The sequence below is a fragment of the Macaca fascicularis genome, chromosome 2 (assembly GCF_037993035.2).
Source record: "Macaca fascicularis isolate 582-1 chromosome 2, T2T-MFA8v1.1".
Classification (NCBI taxonomy): domain Eukaryota; kingdom Metazoa; phylum Chordata; class Mammalia; order Primates; family Cercopithecidae; genus Macaca; species Macaca fascicularis.
Window position 1 is genome coordinate 152,866,595 of NC_088376.1, and position 13,112 is coordinate 152,879,706.

General features: G+C 51.6%; 1 protein-coding gene and 1 long non-coding RNA gene across 4 annotated transcripts in view; one reads left to right on the forward strand and one right to left on the reverse strand.

The window, feature by feature from the left end:
• Positions 1-8,909, reverse strand: part of GRIP2 (glutamate receptor interacting protein 2) — a 115,755-nt gene extending 106,846 nt beyond the window's left edge. For 2 of the 3 annotated variants that reach the window (XM_074033058.1, XM_074033057.1), the window contains exon 1: positions 8,537-8,909. In XM_074033058.1, coding sequence (XP_073889159.1) covers positions 8,537-8,894 — 358 coding nt within the window. In that variant the 5' untranslated portion in view covers positions 8,895-8,909. The remainder of the gene's footprint in view (positions 1-8,536) is intronic. The other variant, XM_045385695.3, reaches the window with a different exon arrangement.
• The window catches only part of LOC135969379 (uncharacterized), a 33,209-nt gene continuing 27,780 nt past the window's right edge, over positions 7,684-13,112 (forward strand). The window contains exon 1 of the long non-coding RNA XR_010584602.2: positions 7,684-7,864. This is a non-coding gene — a long non-coding RNA (uncharacterized lncRNA). The remainder of the gene's footprint in view (positions 7,865-13,112) is intronic.

Consider the following 13,112-nt stretch of genomic DNA (forward strand, 5'->3'; position numbering starts at 1 on the left):
TCTGCCCCTTAGCTGCTGTGTGCCCTCAGGCAAGTCACTCAACCTTTCTGCCTCATTTTCCCCATCTGAAAAGTGAGATTAAGTATAGTACCTACCTCATAGGGTTGTTGTGAAAATTAAAATAGTTAATATATAAAGCGCTTAGCCTGCATGGAGTAAACGATTAATAATGGTTAGCTGTTACTATTATTATTAAACAGAGTCTCACTCTGTCACCCAGGCCAAAGCACAGTGGCAGAATCATGGTTCACTGCAGCCTGGAACTCCTGGGCTCAAGCAATGTTCCCACCTCAGCCTCCCCAGTAGCTGGGACTACAGGTGTGCGCCACTGCACCCGACTAATTTTTGTATTTTTTTGTAGAGATGGTGTCTCACTATGTTGCCCAGGCTGGTCTAGAACTCCTGGACTCAAGTGATCCTCCCACCTCAGCCTCCTGAGTAGCTGGGACTACAGGTGTGCGCCACTACACCCAACTAATTTTTGTGTTTTTTGTAGAGATGATGTTTATGTTGCCCAGGCTGGTCTAGAACTCCTGTCCTCAGGTGGTCCTACTGCCTCAGCCTCCCAAAGCGCTGGGATTACAGGTGTGCGCCCCAGCGCCTGGCTGTTATTATTGTCATTATTTTTTACGTCAGGCACTCTTATCAGTGCAGCCCCTGCTCCAGCACACTCTTCAGCCTCTCCCCCACACCCATTTCAGGGACTTCCACAGGTACGAGCCATCTGCACTTTCAAACCACTTTCTCTTCCTCTTTTAAAAATTAGATGCGGCCAGGCGCAGTGGCTCACACCTGTAATCCCAGCACTTTGGGAGGCCGAGGCGGGCAGATCACGAGGTCAGGAGATCGAGACCATCCTGGCTAACACGGTAAAACCCCATCTCTACTAAAAATACAAAAAATTAGCCAGGCGTGGTGGCGGGCGCCTGTAGTCCCAGCTACTCACAAGACTGAGGCAGGAAAATGGCGTGAACCTGGGAGGCGGAGCTTGCAGTGAGCCCAGATCGCGCCACTGCACTCCAGCCTGGGCGACAGAGCAAGACTCCATCTCAAAAAAAAAAAAAAAAAATTACCGAGGCCTCGAAAGGTCAGGCAGTCACCACGGGAATCACTCACAGTGTTGGGAAGGACCACAGACTGCCCCCGGCTCAGGCACTGTCTGAGACACCCACCCAGCCATGGTGTGGGCCATAAGTGTGCTATAGCCACAGAGCAAGCGGGGTGGGGACACACACAAGCAGGGAGGGGCTGCCTGGCTCCGCAGGTTGCCCCTTGCAGACCAGCAGCTCCGGCCAAGCCATTTTCCCTGAGCCTCAGCATCCTTGTCATGGGGCCATGGGGAGGGCCAGATGTGAACAGGGGCAGCCCAGGGCCTGGCTCGCAAAGTTTGCTTCCTCCCCCTTCTCTTCTTTATTTCATTCACCACTCACCTAGTGAGCACCTACTGCATGCTGGCTTCTGAGCTGGTACTTCAGACTCACAGAGGAATGGCACGGAGTCCCTGCCCCCATGAGGCTCTACATCCAGTAAGGGAGATACAAGCACATGCTTTTGTTCCAACAAAGTCAGAGGGGCTAATTCTGCCATGTTGGTGGGGACAACAGGAAGCTGCACCCACAGGCCTAGCTTTGGGGTCAGAACTGGAGGGAACCACCACTTATAGGGTGAAGAAGAGGATAGGAGAGGCACTCCAGGCAGGGGCAGCTGCCTGAGAAAGGCTCTGAGTAGGAAGGAGCAAGCCATCTGACAGGGTAAGAAGGGAAGAAAGGTTACTGCAGCCAATCACAGGGCTTTGAGTATCAGAGGCATCAAAGTAGGGACTCCTGGGCTAAATCCAGCTCAAAAGGGAGTACGTTTGATCCTTGGGGTTTTTTTGTTTGGATTGGTAGTTAACATTTTAAAATTGGGAGAGACAGTATGTTAAACTCTAGATTTTTAGCTTCTCTACAAAAATCAGAAACTCTGGTGATTGAACCAAGAACCCATAAGACCCACATTCTCTGGTCCAACACTGTCCCCAGGCCCATCTCACTCCCTCACTTCACAAAGACCTGTTGAGCAGCTACTGTGCACCATGCAATATACTAATCACCGGGAATACAGTGGAGAGCAAAATAGACACAAGCACAGTCCTCACAGCACTTACTGGAGGGAGAGAAAGGTGATACAGGAGCACTTAACATAAAACCTAGCAGTGCAAAGGGCTGGCAGGAATAGGAAACTCACAGGACCAAAGGACTGCTATATTATGTGGGATGGTTAGGGAAGGCTTCTCTGAGGAGGAGACAGTTGTATAGATTTTTTTTTTTTTTTTTTTTTTGAGACTGGATCTCACTCTGTCCCCAAGGCTGGAGTACAGTGACACAATCATGACTCACTGCAGCCTCAACCTCCCAGGCCCAAGAATCCTCTTACCTCAGCCTCCTGAGCAGCTGGGACTACAGGCACATGACAACATACTCAGCTGATTTTTAAAATTTTTTTGTAGAAATGAGGTCTTGCCATGTTCCCCAGGCTGGTCTCAAACTCCTGAGCTCAAGCAACTCTACCTGCCTTGGCCTCCCAAGTGCTAGGATTATAGGAGCAGCCACTGTGCCCAGCCAGTTGCATAGATCTAAATGAAGTGAGTTAGTGAACCAGCGGAAGATCAATCCAGCAAAAGGAACAGCAAGTGCAAAGGCACTGGGGTCCCCTTCACTCACCTTTTGGGTGAGGGCATTTAAGTGTGAGACCTTACTGTAAGTAATGGAGCATAATAAGCAATGTGTAGGCAGGTGAAAACCACCTTCCAGTATGTGTTTCAGATAAAACATCTCTGATAAGTGGTAGAAGAGACATGAGAAATAGGGAGCTGGGCAGAAGACATACAATAATTTTTTCCAATGGGGAAAAAAATCCCCATTAGGATGGCAGGGGAGAGACAGAGAAAGCTCATGCGTGGCATGCTAAAACCTGAGCCAAGGACAGAGAAGCCAAGAATGCGAGGGGGAATCCTTGTTTCCTTCCTCACCAACTGTGTCATCTGCCAACCCCTGAAAAGTGGAGGCAGGGCAGGGGGAAGAGAGACCGAGAATGCTAAATCTTCTGCAGCCCTGAGGCTGTTTTTTTGTGTTCATTTTTTTTTTTTTTCCCAAGTCTACCCAGGCTGCTGCCTTCGAAAGCCAACTGCAAAGAAATCACTTTGATGGGTTTTGTGTTTCCCCACCACCTTTCTAAGCCAAATTACAGTGTAGATTCCTTGTCCTTTTACCCACAAAGCAAAACAAACAGATGATTTTAAAGGAGAAGGTAAGAAAAACAAGTCTACAATCTATATCACAGTTCTTGGCTGGGGTGGGGGTTGGGGGGGGCAATTCTGCATGCTGACATCGTGGTCCATGGCATGGGAAATGACTTCCGCCATTCAAAGCTTTATTTGCATTTTTTGGAGGTACAAGGAGACATTTAAAATCAGCTCCGGTGTTGACACTGCAGTTATTAAACCCAAACAAAAGATTCCTTCCAAAGTCTAACTAGTTCTTTGTAAATTTATCTGGGCCCCCACTACCTGATTTAAGGCAATGAGCAGATGTTTCACAGCAGGAAGTTCATTAGCTCCAGATGCCGCTTTGTTCAGGAAGTGTGCATGCACCCACGCATTGGCAACCACACACAAACACAAACACGCACACACAAACACACACAGGACCTGGGGCAATGAACATTCATGGCCCCTCTTCCAGCATTTGGCATGACCGCATGGACCATTTGTAACCTCTGCCTGCGGTTATGACAGGGAAATGAGCAGCAGGAGTGAGGAGCCAATCAAAAGCCGCCCTATCGTCTTCCTGTTGTCTCCTAGGTAACCAGCATAGGGACACATCAGCTAGCTGGGTACCACAGGGGGACACACACACACACACACACAGCCATTCTCCCTTAGCAGTCCGTAACTGCAGAAACACTGGACATGTCTATCAGCACCCTGGACAGATCCCCCCCCCCCCCCCAAACAAAGACTTCAAACCCTTTGGTTAACGTTGACAGCCTTATCTCCCACAGCTTTCTCACCTCCACCCCCTTCCTTACTCATGCCATTTCTCTGCCTGGGATGCCACTGCCTACTACCATCTCTATCACCCAGAACCTTGGTCGTTTTCGGAGCTAGCCCAAGCTCTTGGTCTCCCAAGAGCTCCCTTGGAGCCCCTCCTTCAAGGGCTCCCATCACAATAAGAGCCACACTCCTTTACATGGCAGTCAAGGCCCTACACTGATCTGATTGTTCATGATCTGGTTCCTCCAACCTTATCATTCTCTCCCTTCCTAAATTCTTTTTTCTATTCCTCCAACAGGTCAAACTGTCCTCCCCACACAACCCCCTGAAAACCAGGGCTTTTCTTTATATTTGCTGTTCCCTCCGCCTGCATTGCTTTTCCTTCTGCTCTTTGTGTGGCTGAGCCTTCTCACTCTTTAGTGCCAGCTCAAAGTCACCTTCCAGGGATGCCTCCCTGACCATCCTAGACCATCCTGTCTATAGAAGCCCCCTCCCCCAGGACTCTCTTCTACATCACCCTGTATTCCTGTGTTGTCTTCATATCATTGATGACTCTCTGAAACTCTCCCACTCACATTTATTTGCTCACTTGTTCTTTGTCTCCCCCTCTAGAATGTAAACTCTAGTTTACTCTGTTCCACAGGGTCTTTGTCTTGTTCACCGCTTTATCCCCCAATACCCAGAACAAGGCCCAGTAAATATTTGTTGCATGAATAAAAAGTTGTTTCCTTCTTGCTGCATCTATGTTTCCCCCATCTCTCTAATAAGAGGCTTGGATCTGATGACTTCTATAACACTTCTGGCTAACATTTCAAGGGTCTATTAGAGACAGAAAGGACCAGCATAAGGAGGGAAATTAATCAGGCCACACCACAGGAAGAATCTGCCGGTGGAAATCTGACCTTCTCAACTGGGTCGCAGCGCCTTCCTCCTCTGAGCAGTCTCCCCGATAGGAATTTGCTGCCGCCCTCAACTCCACACTCCCCAAGCACTGAGCACCTTGAACTTTTGTTATCTGAGGGATTGGGGGCAACTTGAAGCTAAGGACTGGCTTTTATTTTTCTGATTGTGTGCAGAGACTAGCCAGAGCCTGGGGAGGGGAAGTTGGAAAGGGGTCCTCTGGAAGCATTTGCTGCAATAAAAGAAAGAAAATGTCAAGGGGGAGGTTCATTGAAGCACAAGTCTCTCTCTCTCTCTCTCTCTCTCTCTCTCTCTCGTGTGTGTGTGTGTGTGTGTGTGTGCGCGTGTGTGTCTGTCAGCTCCAGCTGGTCTCTGCACAATCAGAAAAATAAAAGCCAGTCCTTAGCCTCAAGTTACCCCCAATCCCTCAAATAACAAAAGTTCAGGGTGCCCAGTGCTTGGAAAGTATGGAGTCTCACACACACGCAGTCACACACACACAGACACACATACACACACAACTCAAAAACGTCGTAAAGCAAGAATCACAAAGTATCCCAATCCCAGCAGCTACATATGTCTCTCTTCGAGGAAGATGACTGCTGTTTAAGATTCTAAACCCTGTGTGAGTGATTCTGACACGTGTGCTATGTAAGTCTGTGGTGTGTGTAACCACACTCTTGTCCAATCTCACTGGGCAAGAGTAGGCCATGAATTCAAGTAGCCACGTGGTAGACACAAACCTACTGGATCCCCCCAAACCCTAGCACTGGAACATCTCAAGCTGGCCACTCGTGACCCAGAAATCCACCCTGAGCCCTGAGTTCTCCTCTGACTAATGTGCCCAACAATACATCGGATCATTTCTCCAAATCTGAAGTTAAATCAGATATAATAATCAAGAAAGGGAGAAGAGAATTGGCATTTCTTAAGCACCTATTTTGTGTTGGGTCCTGTGCTAGGAGATATGAGCATTAACTCTTTCTGACCACCCCGCAAGCCTGCCCCTCCAACTTCACAGATGAAAGAACTGAAGCTCAGAAAAATAAAGTAGTTTCCCCAAGGTCACATAGTAATCAGAGGGACTTAAGAAGGACATGAGTCTGGTTTTCAAGCCCATTCCTCTTTGTTGAGGCCTTAAATTATACAACCTCGTAGGCAGATGAGCTGGTCTTGTTCAAAACATCCCTCCCGCTGGCTGGGGCTCCTCTCTGAGAGATGCCAGGGGGATGGCATCTCTGTCCCTGCATCTATCCCTGTCACTCCTGGGCCTGGCTGACCTCTCCCCACAACCTCTTGTCAAGCAGGACTCACATCTCCAAACCTCTCATTTAAGACCCAGCCCACAGGGACTAATTTTCTTGTGACCCAGGGAAAGCCAGAGACTTTGCCTTTTTAAAATAGTAATTTCCTGTGGGCGCGGGAGGATACACCAGCCACCCTCTGATTTAGTGCGAAGCTCAAGGATCAATCCCAACTCAGATTTTCCAAGGAAAACTCAAATGTGGGGTACCTCCTGGCATTGAGGAAGGCATTGGCCTTCTCTCAAGAGATGTGTTCAGTGCTGGGCAAAGCCATTGTTGGTGTCACAAGACTCTCATGCCTCATACATGTCACACACGTGCCCTGTACACACCCACATGCATCTCAAACACGCCACCCACATGTCTCTATGCACTCTGCACACACCATCGACCTGCCTCACCTATCTCTCTCTCTCACACACACACACACACGCACACACACACGCACACACACACGAGGTGAGGGGAGTCAGGAGCAAGAGAGCTACATCCTCCCTCTCAGGACATTACAGCCCCCACTTCCAAGCCTGTTCTGGACTGCGTGCTTTGCCAGGGCGCCTCATTTCATCCTTCCTAGGTCCCCAACAGGACAGGTTGCCCCTCACCCCTTTAAAGAGGCAGAAAGTGAGCCTGAGAGAGGCTTGTCCAAGATCACAGGGCATGCTCAGACGGAAGTTGGTGGTGGGCACCTGGCTCTGCCAGATTTCTTTCTTAATTAGCTCTGCTCCTTGGGGGCGGTTCCACTGAGTAGGGGCAGTCCCCCAAGACACCACCCCCCTCCAAGACACCGCCCCCCTCCTTATTGACATCCCCTCTCCCCTGCCTCCTTCTTCAATCTCAGGGAAGGAAACCTAGGCACCCTCTCTACCCTGAGTTGCTGCTCCATCCGCACCAACTCAGGTCAGACGAGGAGTGGAGGGTCTGTTCCCTCGCTGGGCACACCTATAGGCCCACCAGGGCCTGAGGCACTGGCTTAGGCTTAATGGCTGTCTAAGCAAGACCCTCCACGGGCTCTGCCTGCAGCCCCTCACAACCCAGGACCTCAGTGGGACCGAGATGACAGATCCTACTTGGCCCTGGGACAGGACAGGAGGGGCAGGCACCAGCTCTCTCCGTCTTCCTCCACCTTCCCCCAAGTCCCACACAGGAGCTCTAGGCCCGGGCTGGAAATGGGAACTTTCCCACTAAACTGAGAGAGGCCCAACCTGGGGGGCAGACTGGAAGAAGGGGGGCGCTGGAAACTACCAAAAGCTTGCGGGTCACATAGATTTGGGTTCCCGGGCAGCTCTACCACCTGCTGGCTGTGTGACCTTGGGCAAGGGGCTTTACCTCTTTGAGGCTCAGTGACCTTACCTGTAAAGTGAAAGAAAAATAGCGCCCTCCTAAGGGGGTGATTGTGAAGGTCAAAGGTAGGGCGATGTATACAGTCTGAGGGGCCTCTAAGTCAGCCATGATGCCTCCCAAAGTGAGCAGGGAGTGGGCAGCCACCACTGTGACCTCACCCTGCCCCCGACTCCCAGTTCTGGGAATTCTTCATTAGCACCAAATCCAAACTTTTCCTCAGCAGTGGCAGGACCCGGGCGCGGGTCCTCCTTCCTCCTCCCGTCCCCTCGCGGTCAGACAACAGGTAAGCGGGGAGCAGCCCGGGCGGCCCCGCGCAGCAGTTGAGCCGCAGCGCTGCGGCAGGGGCAGGCCCGGGCAGGGGGACAGTGCGGCGAGTCAGCCCCCTCCCCTGCCTCCTCGAAACTTTGAGTAACTGTGGACTCCGGGGTCGGCTTGGGGGTGGCCCCGGGCGTGTGAAGGAAAGTTGGGCGCGAGGGACCGCAGCCTCGGGGGCCAAAGGACCCCCACCGTGAGCGCGGGCACATCCCGACACCCGGCGGGCTGGCTGAAGGGAGCAGGTGAGGCACGTGGCCGCCTCGCCCAGCCAGGGCTCGCTCCAGGAACCCGACCCGCCGGCCGGGCCGGTGGGTGCCCCCTCGAGGGCTCAGACCCTTCGCTCCAGCCCCCGGTGGGCGTCCTGCCCCGCGTCCCACACTCGCGCGCCCCGTGGGCCCCACTGCTGGCTTTCCCGGACCAAGCTCCGCTCCGCAGCGCACGTCCTGCGGTGATCCTCCAGGCTCCCCGCTTTGGGGCGCCCCGCTCCCGCTCCTCGGGTGCCGGCGCCCGTCTTCCCCTACCGCGGGGACCCTCCCTGGCGCCCTCCGCGTGTACGCCCCGGGCCAGCTCAGCTCTGGGTCCGCCCTTTGCACCCCGCGCCGCGCCCGCGCTCACCAGCCGGGCAGCGGCCGCGTCCTACCTTCGTCCGGCAGCCGCTGCAGGCAGAGCGCGAGGTTCCTCCGCCAGCCCCGCATCCCCGCGGCCGCCCTGCGGCCCGGCCCGGCCTCGCCAGCCCGGCCCCGGCCCCGCCCCCGCCGGGCAGGGCGGCGCAGCGCAGCGCTGGGGAGGGCCGCGGGCCCAGGGCGCCGCGGGCATGGGCGGCCGCCGAGGGTGGGGGTGCCAGGGCGGCCGCCAGGCGCTCCGCTCCGGCACCCGAGCCCGCGGCTGAGCAGCGACGCTCTTCGAGCGCGCGCTTTCCCGGGCGCTGGGGGCGGGGTGGCGGCGGGGGCGGGCGCGGCGAGGATGGCTGGAGGGGAGCCCGAAGGCCCCCCAGCCATCTCGCACCCTCGCTGACATCCAGCGGGCCGCCTCACACACCGTCCTCAGTCTCCCCCACCCCAGGGCTCTCCAACTCACACCCAAATGACTCTAATCACCACGAATTAGTGAATGAATGAATGTGTGAATAAGTGAGTGAATGAATGAATCAGTGCATGAGTGAATACACAGGTGTATGGATGAGTGCATAAGTTAGTGAATGAGCGAATGAATGAAGGAAGGAATGTACGAGTGAGTGGATCAAGGCCTGAATAAATGTGTCAATAAGTGAATGGGTAAGTGAATGAATGAATGAGTCAGTGACTTTATCAATGAGCAAATTAATAAGTGAGTAAATGGGTGAAGGAAAATGTAAATAAGTTACCGAAAAAAATCAATGAATTGAGTAAGTGCCCCTTGGTCTCAGGCTTGTAAAAGGCAAAAGTGGTCTAAGACCTCCAGAGGAGCTCTCAGCTCTGTCCTGGGAAGGAGGCCTCAGGGTTGCATCTTGCTGATGAGGCCTAAGAGGCCCAGAGAGGACAGGTCTTGTGTTTGGACACACAGCAAAGGCTGAAGTGGTGGAGATAATAATGGTTCCCTCCACCAGGCTGAGGCAACTGAGCTCATCTGATCTCAGAGGCATCTGGGGATGAACCACCTAGGGATGGAGCAGAAACACCTGTCTTCAGAAGTCAGATTTGCTTTCTCCAAGGGAATGAATAGAGAAAAGATGTATGTGCGCACACACTCACACACACACACAAATCCAGCCAATGGAGTACTACACAGCCCTGAAAAGGAGGAGGGCCTTCTTTGTGTCCCTGTGGGGAGCCATTTCTGAGGTGCATTGTTAAGTGAGAAAGGCAAAGTGAAGGACAGTATTTGTAAGGTGCAGAAAGGAGGGAAAGCTTCATTCATATTTGCTTAGATCTGTGGGGAACTATCTCTAATGGAAACATTGGCCCCCTGTAAAAGAGGACTCACGAGGCCAGGGGCAGGTAAGAGAGGCCCACTTTTCATTGAATCCCCCTTTGTGCCTCTTGAAATTTTGAACCCTAGAAATATATCATCTACACACAAAAAAAGTTGAAATTTTAAAATAGACAAATTCTTACAATATTTAAAGTGTTTATACCTTAGTAAAGGCTGCCTCCTCCCACCCAGTCAAATCAGCCTATATGCCAGGATGCTCTCTCTCCCTGCTCTGGCTCAGAGAGGAAGAGGGTCTTGCCGGTCAACAGCACAGTGAAATATGACCCCGGTGGTCAGTGCAGAGCCCATGGTAACCTCTGTGAGAGTTGGGAGGAAAGCAAGCAGCCTCTGCTTGAACCCTGGGTTTGCCAGGTTTAAATTGTCTGTCTCTGGGCAAATCACTTTGTCTCTTTGAACCTCAGACCCCCACCTGCAAACTAGGGATCATCATAATGCTCTAACAGGGCCGAGCAGAGCTGGCCCAGCTGCTTCTGTTCCAAAAGAGAGTTCAGTGGTGGAATCCCAGGCATCTTCATACTATCAGTGAAGCCATCCGAACTTTGGGTAGCAGAAGTTCCATTTTTGTGAGGAAGGGAATGATCTTAGGTCCCCAATAATCCTGCAAGGTTGATATAATTATCCCCATTTCACAAATGAAGACACTTGGCCTCAGACAGTTTAAATGTCTTGCCCAAGGTCACACCACCAGGAGTAGCAGAATGGGCATTTGAACCCAGATCTGCCTAGCTCCACAGCATCCCCAGACAGCGCTACTCACAAAATCCATCGATATGCTTGTCTCTTACTTATGTTCCTAAGACCCTCGATGGGTCACTTTGCAGCCCTGTATTCATCCTGAATTATTAACCACTTTAGTAAATAGGGTGCAAGGCCAGGAGGTTGGGTAAGGGAGGGGCAGATCAGCAGGCAGGCCTGAGTCTGAGGAGTGCTGACTCCAGAGCTTGTCTTAATGGCTGTGAGCTCTCTCTGACAGGGAAGTGAGCCTCCCTAGGCAGCAGCATTGTGAATCACTCCTGTCTGCACTTAGATTGATGGCCTCCACAGCGAAGATGCCCGCTGCTCTGAGGATGACGGAGTTGGAACTGCTAATGGGAGAAGCGAAGATGCCAGTGCCAGGAAAGGAGGCCCCAGCAAAGTAGACCAGTTAGGAGGGCAGGGTGCTGACCCAGGAACTCCCCGTAAGAAGAGGCAGGGGGTCCTGTTAACACTATATAACAGGCCCCTCTAAACATAAGTGCCATAGAACAATCACTTTATTACGGTCGTGAGTTCTAGGGGTAAGAATTTGGGCACAGAAGGCAGAAAGAATATGTCTCAGCTCCACATGGTCTAGGGCCTCAGCTAGGAAGACTCAAAGCGTAGAGTGGGGTAGAGCTGGGGCTGACCCAGTAGCTGGGGGCTGCAATCATCTGGAGGGTCTTCACTCACTGGTGCCTGGCATCTGAGCTGGAATGACTCAAAGACTGGACTCAGCTGGAACAGTTGCCCCAGTGCCTACCACAGTGTCTCCATGTGGCCTGGGCTTTCTCATAGCATGGTGGCCTTGGGGCAGTTAAACTTCTTAAATGGGGTTGAGCTCTAAGGGCGAGTGTTCCAGCTCTACAAGGTGAAAGCTGCCTCCCCTTGGATGACCTAGCCTCAGAAATCGTGTCCCAGTGCTTCCCGCCATCCCGTATCCATCAAAGCAGTCATAAGCCGCCTAGATTCCAGGGGAGGGGGTGCAGACCCCACCTCCCATGGGAGGAGTGACAAAGAATTTGCAGCTATTCTAGAAACCCATGAAAGGAAAGAGAGCATTAGAGGAAGGAAGAGGAGGAAGAGTAACAGAGGATGTCCTATGAATAGAGGAAGTAGTAACAGAAAATGCAACAGGGCTGAGGAGGAGTCAGAGAGGAAATTAGTTACCAGGAGGAGGGATAAAAGAAGTAGTAGTAGGAAGAGGAGCGATACTAGGAAAGGTACTGTTCAGAATAGTGATAAGAAAAAGAATGGTGACATGAATAGGAAGACCTGCAGTAGGAAGGGGAGGAATAAAGGAGGAGACGAAGCCATCAGGTAGGGAGAGTAAAGGGAGAAGGTGCAAACAGAAGCCCAGTGTTTGAGGGAATCATATAATAAGAATAGTAACTAGAATGGCAGCAAAAGCAGGGGACAGAGGGAAAAGGTAGTGGTGACGGAGCCATAACAGGAAGATGTAATCAGAAGAATAGAAATAGGGGAGAAGCTGGAGGGAGAGCATCAGGAAAAAGAGCTAATCCATGCTGTGTTTAACACCTAGGTGATGGGTTAATAGGTGCAGCAAACCACCATAGCACACATGTACCTATGTAACAAACCTGCACATCCTGCACATATACCCTGGAACTTAAAAAAGAAAAAAAAAAAAAAGAAAGAAATAGGAGGAGAAATCAGAGGAAACTGACTATCTGATCTCAAATCCCCTCCAAACTGTGTGGCCTCTGGTGAGTTCTTGAACTATTCCTCAGTTTTCTTATCTGTGAAATGGGGATGGTGATACTAAAAATACCTCCCTGATAAGGTTATTGTGCAGATTAAATGAGTCAATACATGTAAAGTTCTTGGTGCCTGACTCACGGGAAGTGCTATGTAAGTGTTTGCCACTATTATTAGTTGTATTAATATCGTGGAAATGGGAGAGGCACCTGAGGAACCACAGCTGCAGGGGAAGCAGTGCCAGCTGATCTGAAGGCCTCCTTGGCTGCTGTTGTCTTCGTGGTACCCAGGGCATGTTTCCCACTGCACCCCACAGCCTCTGAATGAGTCTCAGCATGACCTTGTGCAGGAGGCTGGGTGAGGACTGTAAGACCTGTCACAGGCAGGAACCAAGCTCATCCAAGGTTATTCACCAACAGGTGGCAGGAGCTCAGCCCCAGCCTGGCCTCCAGGCCCCCAGCCAGGCTCCCTGGGGAGTGGAGGGACAGGGCTGGTGCACTTCCCAGGAACTTGCCAGCCTTTGGAGGGGTCCGGGCACAACTTGGTCTGGTGAGTGAGGAAATGCTGAGCCAAACCACTGGGGTGCAGGAAGGAACTATTACTAGTTATCTTTCTTTTTATTATCTAAAATTATAAAGAAAGGAAGCTTTACTGGTATTTAATATATGGATTGACAATGGTAGATCTGTTCAGTTTACAAGTACATACACATTTCGGGGGCATGTGTTCCCAAATAATTTTATCAATAGGAGTGAGAGATCACAAAAGTTCTGAGGTCCCTGTGCAAGGGT